This window comes from Stylophora pistillata, chromosome 12 (genome assembly GCF_964205215.1).
Source record: "Stylophora pistillata chromosome 12, jaStyPist1.2, whole genome shotgun sequence".
Taxonomy (NCBI): domain Eukaryota; kingdom Metazoa; phylum Cnidaria; class Anthozoa; order Scleractinia; family Pocilloporidae; genus Stylophora; species Stylophora pistillata.
In genome coordinates this window covers 9,932,501-9,957,500 of record NC_142530.1, presented here as the reverse complement: position 1 = coordinate 9,957,500, position 25,000 = coordinate 9,932,501, and the positions used below count along the sequence as shown (strand labels likewise).

Below are 25,000 nucleotides of genomic sequence, written 5' to 3'. Positions count from 1 at the left end.
AGACTTTTCTAAATCAGACACTGAAGGAATTCAATCCAAGCAATTTAAATAATGCGCATCTCGAGATAGTCAACCATGCCAAACTCCTAAGACTTAACCTAAGTGGTGATCTTAGATGGACCATAGTTAGTAGAGCGGGACTAACTAACTATGAATGGAGTATCCATATCTCCGAAATTGTAAAGAAAACAGCATCCGGGCTGTATTTTCTGAGACAACTCAAACGATTCAAAGTAGCAAGCAAAGAGCTGACCCAATTTTATATAACATGCATAAGACTTGTAACCGAGTACGCCTGTCAAGTCTATCACAATAGCCTGCCTAATTATCTTAACAACGACCTTGAATGACTTCAGAAACGTGCAATGTGCATTATCTATCCAGAGCGCAGTTACGCCGAAGCACTTAATGAAGGTGGCCTCCAACCAATCTCTGAAAGGCGTCAGGTCATTACGTCAAAGTTCTTCGAATGGATCGCCACCAACAAGAATCATAGACTCCACCCTCTCCTCCCAGAAGAGAAAGCCCTTGAACTTTAATCTTAGGAGAAGTTCGAAATTTGTACTACCCAAATGTCAAACGAGGCGTTGTCAATCCACTTTTATTAATTACAATTCAAGTTTTTATAATTCTTAATAGGCAGACATATGATGATTGTCTAGGATCGTCGATATTCATATTTACATATTTATATATAACATATTTAACAATTATTCGCCGAAGGCGAGGTGAATATCGTCGAATAATCCCCGAGACGAAGTCGAGGGGATTATTCGACAATGTCCACCGAACCTGAGGCGAACAATTGTTTTAGTATAATTTCAGAGCTGAGCAACAGAGAAATTTCTAAAATAATAACATTTTAAAATAAAATGTTAATAAATGTTACTAACATTTTATATAAACCGCGTGGAGCGGTTTATATAGCGTCATATAAGGAACCGCTCGACCAGTAAGATTGCTGGAAACTCTTTGCTCAGCTCTGAAATTATACTAAATTCACATATTCTTTCTTTAATTGTAAGCTATAGTGTATTTCAGTTTTTGACTGCAACTGTTTTGGCAAATAAACCATCTACAGGGGTGGATCCAGAGTAGTTCAAGTGATTTCCAGAAATCAAATGTTTCCAAACCTGCATTGGTTATTTCTCAGGCTCTTTATTGTATTTCAAGAGATCAATTATCCTTCTTGTTTCATCGTTTCTTTAATGTTTTTATGAAATGAAACAACGAAAAGAGTGTCTCAGTCCTTCCCCAAGGAGTTCGCTGAGTCGTCTCCGTTCGCACGTTTTCGTCCTTTGTCGATACTTCCGAGAACAACGCAAAAAAATTCGTGGGCTCGACTGGAGAAAATTTTTACGCAGGGGGTTGGACTCGCTGGATGCTGTAATCAATCAAAACCCACTTCGATTGTTTTAGTTTTAGTTTAGTTTAGTTTAATTCATTCGCCAAAGGAATGGCAGGAGAAACGAAAAGAACTTTCGTTCCAATTGACACCTAACCCCCTTTTTTTTTTTACCCACCCATTCCACCCCGGGGAGGACATTCATCACACAGTAATCTCGTATGTGAGAAATTAACGTCTCCTACTCCAACCCTGCAGGAGACGGTACCTCCATTTATCGTCCCTATCCAAGAAGACTAGAAAGTCTAACCATTTGCAGATTTTATTACAAAGGCAGCACTTTCTTCTCAGTTAATTAAAGACCCTGAGTGTTGCTCCGGCCGGATTTGAACTCACGACCTCCCGCACAACAGTCCGGCGCTCTACCAATTGAGCTAATCGGGAGGCGATTGGCTAACCGATTGGCTAGAAACACTCACATTGTCTTTCGAACTACTGAAAGTCGGTTGTGATTGACTATCAGGGTCGCAAACTACCGTAGAAAGAGTCCTTCCAAGGAATTTTAGCGACATTGCTCAAAAATGTGGCGACAATCTCTTTCCGATTTACCGACAGCCGACAAAAACTGACAGAAAAAGGGCGACAATTTTCGACAGCGACAACCCATTTTTATTTTTGACAAAGCGACATCTTTTCGCTTTACTTTACTCGACAGCGACGTCCCACGCAGCGTGATTCCTTTGTGACCACGCCAATAAACCATTACAGAGTCAGTCTCTTGTTTCCTGTTGTCATCTCATGGTACAAAGGTCGGCTCGTGTGTTGGCCCGTCACGCTTTTTCCGTTTTCTTGCGCCACATGCGCGAAAGTTCATCCATCTTTCGTTTATTGGTGTTAGGTCGGGCGACATTCTCGGGTCGGCAGATCATTTGGAAGTAACTTCTAGCGAAGCACTACCGCTAACTCAGGAAGTGTATAAAGGAGTGGTCAATCTTTGCATTGAAGGCGATGACAATGGTGTAGATCTTGTTACAGAGGAAGCTGACTGCTTCGACGATGATATAAACAGTTTTGTCTTTGTTAACTCTATCGCACCGTCTACTACATGTACTTCCCGAGGAAGAAGTATTCGTCCACCAACGAAGCTTGACTTATAACTTACTCAGCACATTTGGTTGGTTCTTTCGTCGCGGTTATGTCGTCACCAAACTCAATTGATTGACTACTACCCCTTTGCGTCCATCCCTGAGGCGTGGCGAATATAGTGCGTAGTTTTACTTTTAAAACGTTAACGGTTTTGTTCGGTTACGTGTCACTTTTGATAAATGAATGAAACATTTAAAATCTTGCTCTAACGCTACTATTTGTCACACTTCAAGGGTGGACGCAAATGGCAGTACCGGCCGTTAAGTTGACCGTAACCAACACTCCTCGTTTAAAATATGCGACGACCTCCGTCACGGCTGGTGTCCCAGTGCGATATGATGTTGCTTCGGAAATCGAACTTCATTTGCGTTGATATTTATTTGATCAGCTGAGTTCCACACGACGACAGCGCGACGATTAAATCGGCCATTAGTTGAGCTCTTTATTCAAACGATCAACAGTACGTTTATCAACTAAAACACTTTCAAGAATTGTGTTCCTGTATGACTGTGTAAATGTAAGTACGTAAGTAAGTAAGTAAGTAAGTAAAACCTTTATTTAGACACGATAAGTATTGAAGCTGTGCAGCTTGTGGAGTCGTGTATAAAATAAAAAGATACATAAACAATAGTTGAAATATAGTATAAAATAAGACTTAGATATAAGATAAGATAATATTTATATTAATAATTGATAGTATTACCTAACTGATAAAATTATAGACCTAAAAATACTTCCTTTTGGGAGGAGCTATCTTTTACAGAATAAATTAGAGAAGTCATGTCCCTGACCAAAGGAAGCTTCTTAATTATCCTGGAGAAACTTTTGACACTATTCGTGTTACGGCACTCGATTGGCAGGTAATTCCACAAAACTGAACCTCTATAAGATATGGAATCCTTTTTGATATTCGATTTGAAAGGTGGGATTTCCAACTTAATACTGTTCCTTAAATTATATGAAGTTTGCGATTTCACAGTATGTGCTGTCATACAGGACGATAAATCATTGTGGTACATCTTATATGTTAGTTTCAGGACAGATTGTTTATAGAAAGTTCTTAAAGAGTCCCCTCTAGCCCTGGTAAGGACTTCCGCTGACTGTATATCCTTAGCGAAATTGTAAATGACTCTTGCTGCCCTGCAGTGTAATCTTTCCAGTGAATCGAGGTCGTCTTGTCGGTTAGTACCTCCCCATATGGATATGCCGTACGTTACTGCAGGAATTATAACTTTAAAATACAAGTTTAAGAGATCCTGTTTAGGTAAGAGTCTGCTCTTCTTTATAAGGCTTAGTTTATTGGCAAAACTCTTCTTCAGTTCCTTTACATGAGTGGACCAGCCAAGCTTATGATCGATGGTCGCACCCAGTAGTCGACTATGTGTAACCCATTCTAAGTTGTTACCTCCGAGGTATGTGGGTGGTAGAGGGCCAGTGAACGATTCTCTATAAATTAGCATACATTCTGATTTCTTTGAGTGTGGCGTTAGCCTGTTCTTCACGCACCAGTCACACAACTCTTTTAGGGATTGATTTAACGCAGCTGCCACTTCGTCTATAGTCTTCCCAATGCAGTATACGGTGGTGTCGTCGGCATACATATAAACAGACCCTGACTGCATGGACGCTACAAGATCGCTTGTGTACAAAGTAAAAAGAGTCGGCCCCAGAACGAAACTGAGGAGAGAGGTACGAAAGCTTGGCCACCGATCGACTATGAAACACGAATAAGAAGTCCTGAAGCGTGATTTTAATCAAGGTAAACCAAGTATGGGTGAGTCTTTTTCACTATAACGATCTCTGTGACTATTATTAGAAACGCAAAGTTATACGTACACTTATGTGTGGTTGATCTTCGCATACGAGCACTAACAATAGTAAATTATACAAGTTACGGAATGCATCCCATAAATTTAGTAGGACGGTGACAATTGTATTATAGCAAACAAGCGACAGCGACATTTCTCCCTTACCAAAGAAGCGACAGGTAGGTCGGCAAACGAGCGACAGGGCGACATCAAAAACCCTCTTGGAAGGCCTGTAGAAACTACTGACAATCGTATATAAAAGGAAGCCTCTCCCCTAGAGTTCCTTCGCTTGTTCTTGCTCCGATTAGAGTTCATAGTTAACTTGCCAAGGAGGAAGATAGGGAAGTTTCATTTATAAACTATGGTTCGAGGCGATCCAGTTTACTTGAAGGAGGACTGTTCTCAGTACGATATTGGCTTTGTTTTCGAGGAAATCAGCTCATATTCGGACCAGGACAAGCTCAAGTTCATAGAGAATGCGTGGAAACCAGGTGAACCTATTTGACTTTCCAGCGTCCGTAGAATGTTCGAATTCTAACCGTCATTTTGTGTGGAGCAATATTTCTGGGGGCTTGAATGGAGCTTCATCACTTATTAGGGCTCAACATGACAAGGCTATATACGTTCACTGCAGGAACCATAGGCTTAACTTGTGTGTTGCTGACACATGCTAATTACCACTTGTTAGAAACAGGATGGATGTTGTAAGAAAACTCTCTGAATTTTTTGACAAATCCCCCAAGTGACAGCAGCATTTGATCAGCAAGATTAGAGCATTGATTCCTGCTGCCAACCACTTTGTTCTGGTAAATGTGTGTCAAACAAGGTGGATTGAGCGCATTGACGGTATGGGCCGAATCGCAGAGCTTCTTAACCCTGTTGTGGCTACCCTTGAAGACATTTTCATGAACAGAAATGCTCCTAGCAAGGGAACTGGAATCAAAACAGTAGAAATGATGCACAAGCCTTAATTAATGCAATAACACTTTCCTTTATTGTTACTCTTGTTATTGTGAGACACATTTTAGACTTAACCAGACCACTCACAGTTGGGCTGCAAAAGAAAGCAATGGATCTTCTCAAAGCAAAATAGGAAATTGTTCTGTTAAAATCAGCCCCAAGAGATATGAAAACTGACATTGATACTAGACAGCATGCTCTCTGTGAAGAAGCTGTTACCCTAGCAAGACGCGTTTCAGTGCAGCCAAGCATGCCAAGGATAATGCCAAGGATAATTCAAAGGCAAGTTCACAGAAATAATGCGCCAAGCCCCAATCCCTGAATACCATTACAGGATCAATTTGACAACAGACTTCCTTAACCATGCTCTCGTGCAACTGGACACCAGATCTGAAGATGATGTTTTGATGTTTTGATGTGCTTCAAAAGATTTTCAGTGATTTCTTCTATTTTGTTGGCTACTGACCCCATTTGGAAGGATAATGTTAGGGAATTTTGTAACCATTACAGACAAGATCTTCCTAATTATGCAGGTTTAGCAGCAGAGCTTATGTTGTGGGAAAGAATGTGGGAGAGCAAAAATGATAGAAGAGAAGAGATCCCTGACAGTATAGATACTAACCTGGAACAAATTGACAAGGGTGCTTATGTGAATATATATACTATACTTCAAATCCTGATAACAATTCCTATTTCATCCGCATCTTGTGAAAGATCCATCTCGACCCTCCGAAATCTGAAGACTTACTTGAGAAAAACAATGGTCCAGGATAGACTGAACGGCTTGGCACTGATGCATGCCCACAGAGAAATGGAATTAGGCCGTGAACTAATTATAGATCTATTTGCTTGTGGTGGCCAACTAGAAAGCTTTTGCTACTTTGGCCACCACACACATTTTTATAATCTTTACTTTATTTATTTTATTCTGTAATCATTTGTTGCAACTTTACTTTTCTATCTATGTAAATTTTTATGTAAATAGTGTGAAATAAATGAAAAATGAACCATCCTAGAAGAATGAAAATGGAAAATATGTTAAATGAATAATTTTGTACCAGACAGTTACAGTTTTCAAGAGTACTTGTGAGTTATGTCCCATCAGGATTAATGCAATCCTTACACTGACGTAGAACAGTACAGATACATAATGCATTTACAGAGAGAGTTCCTGAGAATGACCTCAGTTCATCTCATACTATTGACAGACCTCTGTGCGATGTGCAGATTCACAACTTTCAACAAGTAACCTTGGAGATGGTAAAGAAATTTGCTGAGAAGACATTAACAAAATCATGTGACCTTGATCCACTTCCAGCATCTGTTCTAAAAACATGCTTTCCCATCATCCTACCCGCACTAACCTAAACATGTCCCCCAAGAATGGTGTGATGCCATGTGCTTTGAAAGTTGCTGTATTAAAACCGCTTCTCAAGAAACAAGATGCTGATTTTGAGCAATTAAAAAATTTCCGCCCAATCTTAAATCTAACATTTGTGTTCAAGCTAATAGAGAAGGCTGTTGCTTTGCAATTAAATGACCATATACTGAGGCACCATCTTGACAAGACATTTCAGTCCGCATATAAAGCATTTCACAGTACTGAAACGGCCCTCGTTAGGGTTCACAATGATGTTATCACTGCTTTTGATAACAATAACACTGTTATTCTACTTTTACTCGACCTATCTGCTGCCTTTGATACTGTAGATCATTCCATCTTACTATCAAGGTTATCTTGTCGTTTTGGGATCAAAGGAACAGTACTCGCCTGGCTCAGATCTTATTTAACATCACGAAAACAGTTTGTTAACGTCAATAAATGCAAATCCTCTCAACGTCTCTTGGAACGTGGCGTCCCACAGGGATCAGTCCTTGACCCTCTTTTATACTTACTATATACCTCTCCTCTTGCTGACATCATTAAGCGTTACAACTTAAGAGTATCATTTCTACGCTGACGACACTCAGCTCTATGTAGCATTTAAAACTGACTGTCCTGATAAAATGGTAGAGTGTAAAACTACTATCGAGCAATGTGTCCGTGATATAGATAACTGGATGGTTACCAACAAGCTCAAACTAAATCAAGACAAGACTGAAGCTGTTCTCATCAGCTCATGGTATCGTCCCAGACCTCCTTTAGACTCTCTTGAAATTGGCAACGTGACAGTTGTACCATCATCCTCAATTCGTAATCTTGGCGTCATCTTTGATAAGTGTTTTAACTTTGAGGACCGCATAAAATCAATCTTCAAGTCTTTTCATTATCACATATGAAATATCGCCAAAATCAGAAAGTACATTGACGAGGAGAGTGCCAAAATTGTTGTTCGTGCCTTTGTTCCTGCGAAATTGGATAGCTGCAATTCCCTGCTTTATGGCCTTCCACAACATCTTATTTGAAGATTGCAATCTATTCAAAACACAGCAGCTCGAGTTGTTACGCGTACCAGGAAATTTGATCATATAACCCCCGTCCTCAAACAGCTTCACTGGCTACCTGTCCATTACCGTATAGTTTTTAAATTCTCCCACTGGTCTACAAAGCTATCAATGGAACAGCGCCTTCCTACATCAGTGAATTACTTAAGTACCACACCTCTGAACGGAAATTTAGATCGTCCTCTCAACACCCTCTGGCAACCCCAAAAGCTAAACTGAAAACATATATAGAGAGAGCGTTTGCTGTGGCGGCACCGAGACTATGGAACTCGATCACACTTGAACTAAGATCCAGTAGTTGGATAGACATTTTTAAACGACATTTAAAACATATCTTTTTAAACAGGCATTTTAACTCTTAATTTTTAGATGATTTTTAACTTATTGATGTACAGCGCCATGGACAAATAGTGGATTGTGCGCTATATAAATATTATTATTATTATTATTATTATTATTATTATTATTATTATTATTATTATTATTATAACTGGTGACTGTGGTACAATTGTAGTAATTCTAATATCTTGTCAAAGACTCATTCCTCACTAGTTTTTAGAGTTATGTTTCTAGACAAAAAAAATACTTTATGTAGTCAAAATCAGTAGTACTATAACCCTGTTGCCTAGTTTAATGTTATTCTGGTTTGTCTGTTATGCCTGTGTAAACACTGTTTAAGAAACAGACATGATTTTTTACACAGAATTATGCCTTTCTGAGGAGGTGCTGTTAATGTGTGTGAATGGCTTGAAGTGCTCTCAGAATGAGGGAAAATTGCATTCTGAGGCCACTAAATTTTTAATTTTCTTGGGGGAGCATGCCCCCAAACCCCCCTTGTTAAGTTGGTGCAAATCATTTGTGTAAAATCCTGGATCCACCCCTGACCTATCGTTGCCGGCCAACAACATTCATGGGAGGAATGGCTCCAACTCCGACTTAAAGCAGAGTACTTCCGAGAGAAAGGACGAGATGGTTCCTCTAACTGAGAAAGAAATTCAGAATCTAACTATTCCAGCACTGAAAGACGAACTTGCTAAAAGGAATCTATCAAAAAAAGGGAAACAAACAAACTTTGGTCTCCCGATTGAAGTCATCTTTTCAAAGTACCCGCCAGAAAACGAGTGCAGTCTCTGACCAATCGGATACTTCGCAACTGTGTACGGTACGAGACGAAACCAACATTTTAGATAATTGCCCATGCTTACCCCTTCTACTAGATTTACAGAATGAAATGAAAGAGATCAAGGCTAAATCTTCGCGGCAAATTTTGCCTAACCCGACCTTTAATTGTGAGCTGACAAAGCTTCAAGATTAGAACAACGCCTGAAAACAGAGACTTCGCGACGTGGAAGACCGCTACGACTCTTCTCGTGGAGCAAAATCTATTCAACATGAAAATAAAAGTTGAATGACTGCTCTAAAACTTTTAAACAACGAAATTAATGAGAAAGAAATTAAATATCGAGAAAGTAGATATGAAAATCAAGGAGCAAAATTTGCATGATGAGGAAAACTCCTTGGATGACAGTAAGTGATAACAAGACAATGCCCAGAAACAAACAGAGAGAGCGTCAATTACCAGTTGGAAGAAAGATGCCAGCCCGTAATTCTACTGACATTGCCCCTCAAACAATAAATAACGAGCGGACCAGTCACCGTTGGTGACTCCATAATAAAGAATGATCAGGGAATAAAACTGGCCAAGACTGTGGCACATCGGGTTGTTGTCAAGCCGTTCCCTGGAGCCAAAACTCGCGACATGCGTTCGCATGTTGTTCCTACAATTGATAAGTCTCCTGACCAAATTTGTCTACACGTGGGCACCAACGATCTGAAATCATCTGCACCGAACGATGTGGCAGACGCTATTATAGACTTGGCCAGAGAGGTTGAGAATGCTTCCGAGTCTGAAATAGTTATATCTGAACTAACTGCAAGGAATGATGATTACTGCGACGCCGTAAAATAGGTAAACAAACTTCTAAAACAATTTTGCCACCAAAATAACTGGAAACTCATCAGCCATGCTAACATCAGTTCTAGAGGACTTAACAAAGGTGGACTGCACCTAAACAGAGAAGGTAACGAGCTATTACAAAAGAACTTTGAAAATTTTCTAAGATCTAATTGAATTCTCTAATTGAATGTCGATTATCCTCTAGTTTCTCAAACGTTGCCAGATTTAGTAGACAACGAAGCTCACTCAGGTAGTTCGGGTCCTTCCAATATGTCTAATTTTCTTCCAGCTAAACGTGGTTTTAAAATGGCCCGTTTGAACATTAACAAACCGATCAAAGCCGATCATCAAACCTCTGCAGCCGAAGAGAATTTCAATTTTTCTTACGAGCCCTCTGGGGCCGATGAAATCTCTGTAGTGGAAGAGAATTTGAATTTGTCTCGCGAGTCTTCCACGTTTTTACCTTCAATACGTGGCTTTAAATTAGCCTCCTTAAACATTGCAAGCTTGCCGAAACACATGGGGGGAGTATTGCTCTCCGATAACCCTCTTGATATATCATTTATTAATGAGACGAGGCTCGATAATTCTGTCAGCGACGACGAGGTTTATATTCCCGGTCATTCGCCGCAGGAAATTTCCGGATCGTAAACGGTTGATGCCATTTTTGACGGTCGATGCCATTCCAACTAACGGTCGATGCCTTTTATAACGGTCGTTGCCAATGCTGCTCTAAAGAGACGATGGGAGAAAACGCAACGGGATATTTTGCCCAATTTCCTTTTTGGGTAATCACATTTCACCCTGTTCAAAATGGCGGACGAAGTATGCGTGGAGGAGGATATTTGCTCCAGGGATCAGTTCCCACATTCCTTCGATGTAACCTGGGTACTATCCTATAGGGAATTCTGGGATTTGGAATCCAAAATGGCGGAGGAAAAATGGTCCATGAAAGATCTAATAGACTCATCTATTGGGGAAGTTAATCAGGATATCCATTGTACGGAAGACACGTTTATTGTTCCGGAAGAGTTGAAGTCTTTTATCCTGGGGAAACCTCCTGAAGATTTCGATTATAAAGGGCTAAACATAAAAGGAAAACAAACGAAATTCAGGGCTTGTTTTGTGACGAAGGACATAACCAATGATAACTTGCAGGCGCGTAGCGTCCTATACGTATATACGCACGTGCGTACTTAAAGTGACCAGAAAATTTTAAAAACAATGTTGTTGTTTTCGCCAAGTTTGCTCAAAATAAGGGCAAGACGCTTTGTTCTTTGCTTGTATTCACACAAGTATTTCGAACAAAAAATAAAGAACACAGTATTTTTCGCTCAGTTTACTTACGTTTCTAGGTCATATGTACTTGTGCGTACTTGAAAAAATGACCACGCTACGCGCCTGACTTGGTAAACTGGTTAACAGAATTTGAAACAATCAACAACGTCAATCTAAAGATTAAGACCATGAAAAAAGAAACAGCTGGCTACGTTGTGCAAAATTATTACAGGTGCCATCACAATACGAGGAGATGGAGTCCATCTAAATACTCTCAGGGAAAACTAAAGGTCAACCCATCTGCACGTGTCAAGAATACCAACTGCCCTTTTCAAATGATCGTAAAGATTGATGTCAGCGGTCAGTGTTATGTGGATGTCGAATGGGAACACAACCACTCAGTTGAAACGCTTGAAGCATCCAATTTCCTAGACCTTTCCTGTGAATGTACTTAGAAAGTCAACAAGCTGTATGAATCTGGGCACACACCATCTACTGCTCGTCAGCAATATTTGAAAGAGTTGCGTGCTACCTGTAGCGATGAGCTGCCATATCAAAAGAAAAAAGCCGATCGATCTTTAACACCAAGAAAAAGGGATTTTAGCCACCTATACAGTAAGTTTGGAGAAGAGAAATTTGGTGGCAAAGGTCCTCTCATGTTTGAGAATCTTGAAGAAAAACTTAAAGACTATATGACGTCACATCCAGGTGCAACAGTCAATCATCAGTTATATGAGGGTGATGAAACACCACTCATTATTGCAATTGTGAGTCCTTTGATGAAAAGAGTACACAAAGAGATTCTTCAGTGTGGAGAACTTGTTTTTATTGATTCCACGTCTAATACAGAAGAACACAACTTAAAAGTATTCATCCTGTGCACCCAGAGTGTTGCAGGAGCATTACCATGTGGGATCCTCCTGATCACAAGTGATGAGAAGGAAAGCACGTTGAAGCAGGGCTTTCTGACGCTTAAATCTAGTCTGCCAGAAAATGCTTTCCACGGCCGTGGACCAGATGTAGGCCTTGAAGTGATTTTGACTGACAATTGCAAAGAAGAGAGAAAGGCACTGAATACTGTTTGGCCATCATCTTCTTTGTTTGTTTGTTTATTATTATTTTACAGAATATTACAAGCAAATTTACACAACCCGCATATAGCATTAGCGAGTCTTGGCGACTATTAGAAATAAATAAGTAAATACTACACATTGCAAGCAAAAGAAGTTTGATTACCACAATAAACTAATGAGATTTTACAATAAACCAAAGATATTTCATTACTACAATATTATTGGGGTTATAAGCCATGCATTAGTTTACTACATTATAAGCTAAAAAATACGTACAGTTGTCATACAAATTAAATACAATAAAATTACTAATGAGTTAAAACAAGACATAATAATCAAATACAGGTAGAGCAGACTGGAAAGTAGAGAGGAGAGAATTGTGATATACGGATGTGAGCGAAGTACTACAGTTATAATTTTCGATAATCATTGGTATTGAATTTAATTATTAGTGAATGGGCGTCAACATAATAGTCCTCAATCTCAAGTATAGTCAAAAGCAACTTATGAATTTTCCTTTTAAATGCTCTTTTCGCGAGCTTACGCAAGTCAGGGTTTAGACAGTTCCATAACCTCGTACCAAATTTCACATGCAATCTAGATTTCTGTACATAAAAATTCTCTGTGGAAGAAAAACGCGTGATATATGTATGGACGTCAGATGAATGAATAAAAAGTTCGCGAATATTCCTAGGTGTAGAGCTAGTAGAAACGTCATGCATTATGGCAGAAATGGTTTCAAAATAGAGCATATTGATGGGTAGGATATTCGAAGTTATAAAAATCTACTATGTTATTGTGCATTTTCCACATATTACAGCAACTGTGGAGGTGGCTTCATGATAAAAACTACGGCATCAGCCAGGCTGATCGCCCATACATCCTCAGCCTCTTTAACCAGGCACTGTATTCAGAGTCCGAGGAACTTTTCGAGGATTTCTATTCTAAGCTGCTAAATGATGGGAGGTGTAATCGCTATGTAAGTCTCGTACATTATTTGGAAACTCTTTACGATGATAAAGAAGCATTTGCTCTTTGTTTCCGTACTGTGCTGGTTGTAAGAGGAAATCACACAATTTCGCAGAAGCACAATTCCTTGTTCTCAAGGACACAATCTTGAGGAGAGTAAAAGAGTACAATGTTGTTGGCCTGATCGATAAAGTCACCATTGACTTGGATGATCATTATAAAGATATGCTTTTGTCCTTAGCAGATGGCGGTTTTGATGGGCAGTACAGACAGCGCTTTATGGGCAGAGGCAAAGATGGCGCGACTGGTTTCAAAGTTCCAAATCAAGAAGAGCGTGACTACTAACTCAATACTGTTGAGCAGTTTAGTAACAATGTTTTCACAGTTAAAAGTTTATCAGAAAGAGATACAAGGTGAGCCCTTATAAAGAATGCATAATTATATGAAATTAAAACTTTTGTTCCACCAATAAGATCATATTACAAGTGCCACAAAATATATCATTTTGCAAATTGCAAAGGTTGGTGGGTGTACATTTTGAAGATATTGATTTGAGTGACAAAAGACAATTCGTGTAATCTTACAGCCTTATTTCATTGTTTTGGGATAATTTGAAGCAACAGTAACACAGGGCTGTGCTCTACTTCATGTCCAGGCCCCGGGGGAACTTGCATGTGAGAGGGGTGGGAATGCTCTTCGTCTCGCTTAGGCTTGTACGAGAAGAATTAAAAAAAAACTATTATTTATTATATAGAGGGATTAAAATCCCCTCACGAGTAGGCAACCACAAAACAGGTCTGTAGGGATGTACATGAAGTTGTTTTTTTCCTGCCTACCACACATTATTTATTATATATATTTTTAATTTGTTTTATTTACTCAATTCAAATCAACATTTTCTATAACATCACCTATAGAAGACTATGTCTGTGTTTTAATATGATCTCTTTTAGGGTCAAAAAAAAGCTTGGGCCATGCCCAGATTGGTCTCCTTTAGGGGTATGATTAAAAAATTTCCGACGAGCATCTGCGCCCCTTTCTTATGCGAGTCACCTCCCCCCCGGGCCTCACGGGTAAATGTGAAGTGAATAAGGCCCATATTAGAGCATCTGGTGAACAGCAATTTGTATTGCAGAAAATTAATATTTGATGCCCTTATAAGAGGCAAGGCTAAATATCCCAAGTATAAGCAGACAATGAGGGCACACAAAAAAATTGCTGTCCACTTCATATATATTTTTTTCAGATGTACTGTAGACATGACAGTTGGAACTTGCAGTTGCGAGAATGGAAAAGATGGAAGCCCTTGCAGGCACCAGTATGTGTTATGGTCTGCAAATCTTGCCAGCTGTATAAATTTTGTTCCAGTCTCCCAGCCAGCAATGCGTAAAAAATCAGCTTGGATTGCAATAGAAAGGTCACTACCCCTTTCTTTTTACAATAATTTACTCACTCCAGATGACCTTAACAAACCAGCATCTGGTGAAACAGATATGCCTGAATTATATTCTGAAAATGAACAAACCATGCAACCCAGCAACTCTCCCTCAAGTGTCGAGGAGGAATTGATGAGTGAAGATCAGCAGGTTGAAACAGAGGATGTATGCATTGATTTAGCAGCAGATGCACTGAGCAAATCATGTGAACAAATAAGGCAAAAGCTAAGAAGCACAAAAGATCCAAATCTAGCCAAAGGAATTTTGAAATTTTCAAAGAGAGTTGCAGCTCTCTCTGCGTCCTCAACAATGCAATCAAATCTTTTATCAGCAGTCTTTAACTTTTGATCTGATGAGATACTAAAAAAAGGAAAAGGCGAAAAGATCAAAGTACAACCTAACAGAAAAAGGAAGTCTGGTAATGGTAGTTGTCAGGCTGTTGCTAAAGGACGTCCTACACAAATGCATTCATTGAAGTCCCAAAAAAGAAATCAAAGCGCAGTCATGGTTTGGCAGAAGCTGTGAAACCAAACACACAAAGTAGCAAGAAGTCTGGATCCCATTTACTGAAATAGAAAACTAAGCATGTCCAGAAAAAAAATAACAGGCAAATCTAAATTGTGAATATTGTTAGTCTGATATGTACTTTGTATGAATTCACTTGACTTGATATGCAGTGTAATCACTTAATATCATTCTTTAGCTGTAAGGTATAGATTATTTGAGATTATTTTGTGAAAAAATTGCACGAAAGGAAGCATTGAAATAAACAGAGGGCTATGTTGGTTTAACAATTTCTTTCTAATAGCAATGCAGTTGGTGCTCACAGCAAACACCCACAAAAAGTACAGAGAGGATGCTATATCACAAAATTACTCAACTGATAGTAATTTTAGGACTGCAACTTTAGTCAAATCCTTTATGTGTTTGTTTAAAGTATCCTAGTTTGTTCATCACCTCTCTTGTACACTTTTTACAATAACCAGTGGCTATTAATCCACTATTCATTATTTCAACCCATAGACTATATATGTTAAGTTAAAACTGAGACTCTTTGAGGAGGGCAATGGTCAATGTGTCTTAAGGAAATGACTTCGAAACTCAAGAAAAGGCATTTTTCAGAGAGGAATCCCCCATAAAATGGCCAACCTTTCCTATGGATCTATACTCAGTGAAGATGATATATAAACCTATTATTGTTATTATTACTATTGTTATTATTATTATTATTATTATCATTATTTAGTGATCAGAAAAAAAAACAGAACAGTGATAAAAGAAACATCTTTTCCTTTATTAATAAAAAATAGTAAGGCAATAGTACTAAAAGTATATTAATATGTATTTGCAAGGAACAGGTATTTTGTGACAAGTCTTTAACCTTGCTTTTGATAACAAGTATAAATAAAAAATAACTTGAATCTAGGCTTCCTTCACTCTATTTTTTTATACAATTAAACTGAATGGGCAACAGTCAAACCTCTCATATGCAGACACCCTTGGCATCAGATAAGTTTCTGCTAATGGGTGGGTCAAAATTTAGTGTTTAGTTTAGCCGAGAACATGGCCAACTGTCCGCTTACGAGAGGTTTGACTGCATAGAGTGATCATAAAAATTTTATAAAATTATGAAAATGTGAACACAGCTTTGACAGTTTGCCACTATTAAAACCACTCTTACTCCTAAACCTTCATTTGTCAGTACATTTGTGCCTCTTTAAGTTTCTCTTTTCTGCAAATACTTTATGGAAACTTCACATTTAAAACATTGGAGATGAAACTTGTTCTTGTGCTTTTCAAGCTTTTTCTTGTGGTCTCCTGTAGGGTTAGGGGCAGGAGACGTTAATTTCCCATGCACGAGATTACTGTGTGATAGATGTCCTCCCCTGGGGTGGGGTGGGTGGGTTTACTGGGGGTGAATTGGGGGGAGGGGTGGTGCCTCGCATGGACCTTGTGTTCCGTCCGCACTAACCCTTCCGGGTCTAGTCACACCCGGTGAAGTCGTTAACAAACAAACAAACAAACAAAAAGTTTCCCACACCCAGGAATGTCACATTCACATTCCTGGCAGTCGTTCATGACGTACTTAAAGTCTTTACTTCACTTCAAGACTGTTTTGCATGTGGGGCATTTCATGTCCTCCAGTACACCCGTATCTAGCTCTTCCCTGCGTTTCTGCGCTTTTTCCTTCCAGTTGTTTTAAGAAAGGCCAATGTAAATGCATATCCATTGTGCTTGCAATGTGTCTTTACTGATGTGTTGCTGCAACTCTATTTATAATGGCAATTGACAATTTACTCAATCTTCTCCAATAGTTGTTTAACACTTTTTATACAGATACGAGGATCGTGCATCATATGTTATTTTTTATACAAAAATACACAACGACTATGGATAATGTGAAGCAAATGTTATATTTAGGAAAAAAATATCTCAACGAAAAAAGCCCAGGCTATTTTTCTTCCCTATTTTTAGAAGTAAAATATTTTATGGTCACTCAAGATGGGAAGCCACCTAGCTTTATTATATTAAAATGGAGGAGTCGGTAAGTGAATAAAACTGACGTCTTTGTTTACCATTCTTCTGTCACTTGGAAGAGTCCTCCACATTTTGGATGCAACTTTTGATACCTGGCCAATATTGGCTTCCGCGCTCAGCTGCTCTTTTATTTCTGACTGGAAAATATGGATTGAAATTCTTTAATATTTCCCTAAGGGTGCATTCGCTCGTACAAAAGAGAGATAAAGCTAAGCTCTAAATAAATGACATGGCTGCGGTTGTTTTGTTCTACATGGCTGGCTGTTCATGTCTAAAAATTATGCACGCAAATTAATTCATAACAAGAAGTTGTCACAAATACTTACCGCAACCGACTGATAGAAAGAATTCCACCCAGAGGCTTTCTTAATTGACTTACGCTTTACCTTTTCAGCGCCCGCTTCTCCACCGATCCTCTCCTCCTCCACGCGTACTTCGTCCGCCATTTTGAACAGGGTGGAATGTGATTACCCAAAAAGCAAATTGGGAAAAATATCCCGTTTTTGCATTTTCTCCCATCGTCCCTCTAGAGCAGCATTGCCAACGACAGTTATAAAAGGCATCGACCGTTAGTTGGAATGGCATCGACCGTTTACGATCCGGAAATTTGCTTCGCCGCGATCGTGAACATAACGGTAGATTTGGTTGGGGGGGGGGGGGGGGGTTGCATCTATGTTTGATCTAATATAAATTTCTCTTTACGCCCTAATCTAAGTGATATGCACCTCGAAAACATATGCATCGAGATTCGTAAGTCTCGATCTAAACTCTTTTTCATTGCTACCTGGTAGAGGCCTCCTAATTCATCAACTGAGATACTTTCTCATTTTGAATCCTTTGTTGGCAAGCTTGGCACGGAGAACGTTGAGGTTTTTTTTTAATGGATGACTTTAACTTTAATTTGGCTTCTCCGCAACCTGATATCAACAGAGTGTTGTTAACCAATATTGTTAATATTTATAATCTTCAACAACTAATCGATAGTCCAACTCGCATTACTAACACATCTTCTACTCTGACTAATGTTATTTTTAGAAATTGTCTGAATAAATATTGTTTCCGCTGGTGTGTCCCATGTAAGCCTAAGTGATCATAGTCTCGTCTATGCATGCCGTAAGATCTCCATCAATTCATCTAAAGACCATTCTACAATAACAAAATGTTATTATGTAACAAATAAATAAATAAATACAAAAGTGAAAGAAATACCCACCCGCAATTTCGACTCCGCCAAGTTTCGCTACGATATTTCAACACAAGATTGGGACAGGGTACACAGTTCTGATGACCCAAACGTTATGTGAGACATTTGGAAAAATCTGTTTTTTTCAATGCGTTGGATAAGCACGCCCCACTGTGTACAAAACGCATTCGGGCATCTAAATCACCCTGGATCACAACTCAGTTGAAGCAAAGAATACATTATAAAGATGTTCTCAAAGTGAAGGCCATTCGTTCTGGGAATGCATATGACCGGATGATCTTCAAAAAATTTCGCAACGCTGTAAACAGTGAAATCAAACAAGCCAAGGAAAAATTCTTCAAAAATGCGATATGTGAAAACCAAGGTAATTCCCGTTTGACTTGGCGAATAATTAATAAACTTACTTCGATAAAAATCCACAGCTCTTCTGTAAAAGGGATTAAATTAGATAACGGTAGCATAAGCGATCCCCTGGAACTTTCGTCTGCTTTTAATGATCATTTTGATACTTAAGCTTTCTTGAGAAACGTCAACAGCTCGTGATTTACAATAGTTTTCGAGGACAGTGGAAATGTGTTAATAGGGGAACTACTCAGGGTAGCGAGAGTGGGCCATACTTATTTAGTATTTTTATTAACGATCCAGAAAGCGTCGTTTCTTCGTAGGACGATGGCAACTCTCGGTGAGTTAGAATTTACTTGTTTCAATGAAATAAATGTAATTAATTCCTTCTAAGCATAGTTTCATTCTAATTTAATTCCCAAACAAGCTCACATACACAAGATAAATCTGAAGACGCAACATGTCACTGACTTGTAAGCTTCGGGAAGTCTTCTTTATTCATTTCAAAGAAGTGAGCTTAACTCGTGAACGTGTCTTCTTCGTGAATTTTATATGTCTAATTTCATACTGCAGCTTGAGTAACTGTATTTTCAGAAGTTTGGTGGGCATTAGATCATGCATCTGGGGAGACTCTGAGACTGAGAATGAAATTTTGTTTGGCTTTTTTGTGATGTTTTTGCAACTTTGTTGTCATTTTTTAGATGACATGTTTCTCTTACTTTCTAGATCTTTCTGAGCTCCTGATGAGAAGGGCAATCACCCTATTCTTATTGCGTGATTCTTATTGCGTGATTCTTATTGCGTGATCCTTACTGCTGTTCAATTAAGAATTTGACTTTGAGGCCGACCATTTTTAAAACTTTTGAAAGGGGGTTTGCTCGTGTGAGAATTTTTCTCCCAAACCTCTGGTAATAGAATTCTTTTCCTAACATACCACAGTGCAAGATTTTTTTCCAGCATATATGCTGTGAAATATATATTTTTCTTTGTAGGATTTTTTTTTTGCCAGTTGTTTCCCTGTAATAATTTCCCCCCTCAAAATCAGGCTGCAGGATATTTTTTACTGAAATTACCCATTTTCGAATGACATTAGATTTTGTTAGACATTTAAGAAGAAACACTAGCGAGAAAAACACACAACGTTTCGATGACTCCATGTCATCATTCTCAAATGAGAAGAGAATAAAAATGAATAGTTAATTTATACCGTACGAAGGTGGCAAACGTAAAAAGTTTAAAATATTTAAAATAGTTAAATAAATAATTGCGCGTGTTGAGTTCATAAATGTAAACTATTAAATAAATAGTTTCGCGCGTATGGAATCCGATTGTTTGTTCAAAGAGGGCTTCATCTTCTTTATGAAAAGCATTTCATGAACTAAACAGTCCAGTTTCCTGGTGCACTTTTTAAGTACGTTGAAATGCTTGGTCAGGTCGCCGATGGTTTGCAGGCCGTGGTCGTTCTTTAGATGTTTGCCGATGGCCGAATTACGGTGCTCATTAATACGTTGATGTAAATGCCGGCTGGTGTACCCGACGTACTCTGATTTATGACGAAATACGTCTCAACTGCTCGCCGCTCTAATACATGTACATCGTAAGAACTATGGCAAACCTACGGAAGAAACACATCGGGAGTGTAATGGCCAATCATACCAACAAGATAATAAGGCTATTGAACAAGGATCATGATGTCGACAAGCACATCCACAACATCTCGTCACACAAGCTCTCATTTTTCCAAAAGCTTGTTCTCTCCCGAGGTTTAAAGTTCTCCCTTCCACAACGCATATCTGCCATCGAGATAAAAGCTAGTTTTGAAAAACTCTACTGGAAACTGGAGCGGACACTTGCTGATGACAAGAAAGAGTTAACTGCCGCAACCCTCCGTTCTATTGCACTTAATTACATCGAGTGCAAATCACCGAAGCCGCCAAAACCACTTCAAAGGGCTATAAAGCAGTTGAAACGACTTGACAACATCGTCGTCACGAAGCCAGATAAAGGTACTGGTGTAGTCATCACGAACAAATCTGATTATATTAACCTGCTGAGCCAGGCATCTATCAATGACACATCGAAGTTCACACCTGTCAGCCTGCAGAGACCAAAAACGAGAGGCCGCCCAGTAAAGCATTACCACCCTCTATTGGAGAAGGAAAAGCACCTTGCATCTGTTGTACGGAAGATCTTACCAAAGCAGATTGCCGACTGTGTTTGCCAGGCTGGCTCACGCCTTGCCCATCTTTATGGACTGCCTAAGACACACAAAGAGAATCTATCGATGAGACCTATCCTATCTGCCACCGGCACTTACAACTATGCCCTCGCCAAGTGGCTTGATGACAAACTGAAGCCCCTGTCAAGCAATCGGTACACAATATCAGATACCTTCTCCTTCGCCGATGAGATTCAAAACCTAGTCATCGACGAGAATGACATTCTGGTATCCTATGACGTCATGTCACTATTCACTAATGTGCCGCTTCAAGAAACGATCGAAATCATCGCTGAGAAGGCGTTCGCTGACAACTGGTTTAATACTACACACGACCTCAGCATTACAAAGCCTGAACTGGTTCAACTTCTAGAAGTTGCAACTATGAATCAACTACTCCAATTTGATGGCAATCTTTACGAGCAGACCGACGGTGTGGCCATGGGTGTGGTCATTGGGCCCAATGGCCATAAGTGTGGCCATTGGGCCCACTTATGGCAAACGCATTTCTCTGTTCTATCGAAGAGAAACTAGATCAAAACAACAAGCTCCCTGAATTTTACAGAAGGTACGTGGATGACACGTTTGCTATTGTCACAAGTGTACCAGCGGCAGAAGATTTATTATCAACGCTAAATAACTGCCATCCGTCCATACACTTCACCATGGAGCTAGCATCTGGAAACAAGTTACCTTTTGTCGGTATGGAAGTGCTCAAGAAAGGCTGTAAACTAGAAACTAGTGTTTATCGGAAACCAACAAACACAGGCCTATTGCTTCATCACCAGAGCCACGTCGATAAAAGGTACAAGAAATCACTACTTAAGACCATGTTGAATCGTGCATTCCGCCTGTCGTCCACATGGGAGTCCTTCAAATCTGAATGTGATCATCTAAAGATGATGTTTACAAACCTCAAGTATCCCGACCACCTCATCAATTCCACCATCTCTCACTTTGTCACCTCAGTTAGGTCGGAAAACCCTGGAGTGCAAGCTCAATTATCCGTCAACGAAAATGCTGTTCACCAAGTGGTTTTGCCTTTTAAAGATCAAAAGTCAGCTGACGCAGTGAAAAGGCAATTATCAGATCTAGGCAACAAAATCGATCATACCCTTCATCCCGTGTTCAAGAGTCGCAAAATCTGTGAAGATCTCAGAGTTCGTGAGCCTAAACCTCCTATAGTTAGCCAACAATGCGTTGTATATAATTATAAATGTGATCTGTGTGATGCAGAGTACGTCGGGTACACCAGCCGGCATTTACATCAACGTATTAATGAGCACCGTAATTCGGCTCTAGGCAAACATCTAAACAACGACCACGGCCTGCAAACCATCGGCGACCTGACCAAGCATTTCAACGTACTTAAAAAGTGCACCGGGAAACTGGACTGTTTAGTTCATGAAATGCTTTTCATAAAGAAGATGAAGCCCTCTTTGAACAAACAATCGGATTCCATACGCGCGAAACTATTTATTTAATAGTTTACATTTATGAACTCAACACGCGCAATTATTTATTTAAATATTTTAAATATTTTAAACTTTTTACGTTTGCCACCTTCGTACGGTATAAATTAACTATTCATTTTTATTCTCTTCTCATTTGAGAATGATGACATGGAGTCATCGAAACGTTGTGTGTTTTTCTCGCTAGTGTTTATTCTTAAATTACCCATATCCCTCTTAAAAGTCAAATGGTTGACCCCTTATGTTTCATAACTAGCAATGTAAAACTAGTTAGTTGATAATCAGAGGCTCCTTGTGTAATCCATATTTTCATTTTATATCACTGCAAGAAGAATATGAAATCAGGGGGAAGTGCTTGCGGTGGAGAGAGAAAGTGAGATTCGAATTTTAAAAAACAAGAGGATATAGAAGGAAAAAAAGGAAAAAAAGATTCTGGAAAAGCAGCCCAGATCAAGAGCACTGCTGTAAAAACCAAGTGAGTTGCTGCCAGCTGCATTTAATGGATGGGCAGCTATGCCGCTTGGAAGACAAGATTTTGCAAAACAGCAAATAATTATGTGTACTGTAAATTTTTTTTCACAATAATGGCTGTGGCTTCCATGGAGGGGAGGCAGATATTTCTAACAATTATTATCATAGTTGAAACTTAAAAGGTGGAGGGCTTTTCAGGAATGGAATTTGCTCTAATAAAATCAAAGAGAACCATTATATAACATCTCAATTTATTGTTTGAGATTTTCTTCCTTTCAAAAATTGTCTTGTATTTTTTACCCTTCAGCTTAATTCTTTGACATGTCCAATGTCTTTACAACATGCTTTTCTTTTTAGGTTCCTCTCCTTCAAAATCATTGAAAATTAAGGTGAAGGGTAAGTGTAGTAAATTAACCTAGACATAACTATTAAACTTAAACTGCGCAAGCAAGAAAAATGAAAACAAAGGTTTTAACTATCATAACCTTGCCCATTCTATAGTCATGTAATCATTTTAAAGTGGCAGTCATTTAAAGGATGGAATGTCAGCCATAGTGATGAGACTAAAAACTCTGCAGTGTAGTAAGGATTTCAGAAAAGGAGGCAGAGGAATAACCAATGTTGACTGCATTGATGTCATTCATGGGTCAATGTAAAATGGAAAACAGCCAAACGAAAACCATCATTTAAACAAGCAAGTGAACAAGTAAGAGTGCTTCATTGTTTGCATCTTATACAGTTCACAAGCCACCAGTAGGATGCCTCTTACCCAAACACTACCCTTTCTTCCCCTTTTTTCTATCTTAAACCCCTGTTCCCCTCTTGTAACTTTAAAAACATTTTAATAAAATAATAAGAATATTCAGCAACGAATTATGATTCAGATGATTGGTGATATTATTGAACTGTTGAATTTATTGAGCCCGAGAAATAATTTTTGAACTACTTTATTATAATTATTATTGTATCCGCCAAAAAGAATTTGTACGAAAATACCACAAATTAGAATTGGGTTAGAATTATAGTAGGAATATATTTTCTTACTGAATGAACTCAAGTTGAGCATGGTCACTGAATTGTTTGACTTTACTAAACTATACCAATAAAGAAAAAACCGTGGATATCTTGAAAAGGTTCAGAGAAGCGACTCAGTGACTTGTCACTCGATCATTCATTTAGTCCATGCCTCGCGCAAAGTTACTGTTGTGTGCTTCACCTTCGGCACGTTAGCAGCTCTCGCTAACCCCAGAGGTAAGGGTTTAGTATTGTCGAAACAAATCTCTTTGGTATTCCTAGTTTTAACAAGAAACCAGCATCCAAAAGCAGATGGCAAAATGGCCAAAAAACCCAACACAGTGTTGTAAACATTGCCGATGTAAGTTTAAATCAGCCGTGTCGGACCTTCACTTAAGAGAAAAGGGACCTTAAGCACCAGGACGCGAGGTACGGCGACGCGGTACCGGATGTCAATTTTTAGTTCCGGTTATGCGCACGGAAGCCAGTCGTACTTGTCTCATCGCGTCGTCTCGATTCTGGGACGCCAGACAGTGTGGTTTCACGTCGTGGGACAACGTGTTCGGTTTTTTAACTCTTTCAACGAGGTAAGACTAAGTTTTTGCCCACTAATTTATTAAACAATCATTCAACAACATTCCTGGCCAGTTTAAGATGGTAAAGATCTAAATTATTCTTTGATTTCTTCGTTTAAGATGAGTCTAGTGTTCGCACCTTCTGAGCCCTCCACGAGTCGATCTTCAACTGCTTCTTCGAGTCGTCCAAAGACTTCAAAACAATCGTAAGTTCTCTTAGTTATTGAAAATAATGCCAAGTCGTGTGTTATAAGTTTTGAAATCCTACAAATACTCTGTATTTCGTCTGTAAAATTGAGATATATACCTGAGTTCACATCTTACCGCCATGTTGTCAACATTGCTGTGTAAAGTTTGTCACACAGTGATTTCTCTTGAAGAGATTTTAGTAAAATACGGAGTCTGAATTGTTAACGCAGTAAATTTCAGGTTGGCATCTTTGAATTGTTAATATTTGTCTTACTGTAGTCATGCTAAGTTTCTGTAAGCTTAAAAGTTTTATATTTTTCTAAACAGAAATGCTATGCATTGGACTGAGGAGCATGATACCCTATTATGCAGGGAAATCCGCGCTGTTGACCCTTTTGACACAAAGAAAGGCACAGCTCAGCGAGGCGAGAAGTGGAAAGTCATAGCAGACAACGTGATGACCATCGAAAGGCCCAAATTTAAGGTGGAAGCTAGGTCAGTGAGGGACAGGTATCGTTTCCTGGCACAGAAAGTCCAAAGAAAGTTGAATGACGAGGAAA

General features: G+C 39.1%; 3 protein-coding genes, 1 long non-coding RNA gene and 2 pseudogenes across 4 annotated transcripts in view; 5 read left to right on the top strand and 1 right to left on the bottom strand.

Moving 5' to 3' along the window:
• The first annotated feature begins 4,660 nt into the window (after positions 1–4,660).
• LOC148718740 (52 kDa repressor of the inhibitor of the protein kinase-like) lies at positions 4,661–7,050 on the top strand (annotated as a pseudogene).
• Positions 7,051–12,853: 5,803 nt separating this feature from the next.
• LOC148718739 (uncharacterized) lies at positions 12,854–15,203 on the top strand. The gene is made up of 2 exons (XM_088741984.1): positions 12,854–13,394; positions 14,228–15,203. The coding sequence occupies exon 2, from the start codon at positions 14,241–14,243 to the stop codon at positions 14,763–14,765; it is 525 nt and encodes a 174-aa protein (XP_088598110.1). The 5' UTR covers positions 12,854–13,394; positions 14,228–14,240; the 3' UTR covers positions 14,766–15,203.
• A 625-nt stretch (positions 15,204–15,828) lies between these two features.
• LOC148718738 (uncharacterized) lies at positions 15,829–17,593 on the bottom strand. The gene is made up of 3 exons (XR_015994291.1): positions 17,282–17,593; positions 16,994–17,092; positions 15,829–16,235 (listed from the first exon to the last, which is right to left on the bottom strand). It is a non-coding gene; the product is annotated as an uncharacterized LOC148718738 (long non-coding RNA).
• Positions 17,594–17,749: 156 nt separating this feature from the next.
• Positions 17,750–18,672, top strand: LOC148718737 (uncharacterized; annotated as a pseudogene).
• Positions 18,673–21,197: 2,525 nt separating this feature from the next.
• On the top strand, positions 21,198–22,391 carry LOC148718736 (uncharacterized). Its single transcript, XM_088741941.1, has one exon. The coding sequence runs from the start codon at positions 21,214–21,216 to the stop codon at positions 22,201–22,203; it is 990 nt and encodes a 329-aa protein (XP_088598067.1). The 5' UTR covers positions 21,198–21,213; the 3' UTR covers positions 22,204–22,391.
• Positions 22,392–24,110: 1,719 nt separating this feature from the next.
• The window catches only part of LOC148718735 (uncharacterized), a 1,616-nt gene continuing 726 nt past the window's right edge, over positions 24,111–25,000 (top strand). Inside the window, exons 1-3 of the mRNA XM_088741976.1 lie at positions 24,111–24,263; positions 24,372–24,457; positions 24,768–25,000. The exon at positions 24,768–25,000 is cut by the window's right edge and continues 726 nt beyond it. Of these exons, the coding sequence (XP_088598102.1) occupies positions 24,126–24,263; positions 24,372–24,457; positions 24,768–25,000 (457 nt within the window). The 5' untranslated portion in view covers positions 24,111–24,125. The remainder of the gene's footprint in view (positions 24,264–24,371; positions 24,458–24,767) is intronic.

What these genes read in the sequence shown, in the direction of transcription:
- LOC148718739 (XM_088741984.1), top strand. Translation starts at nt 14,241, where the DNA reads ATGACAGTTGGAACTTGCAGTTGCGAGAATGGAAAAGATGGAAGCCCT.
- LOC148718736 (XM_088741941.1), top strand. Translation starts at nt 21,214, where the DNA reads ATGGCAAACGCATTTCTCTGTTCTATCGAAGAGAAACTAGATCAAAAC.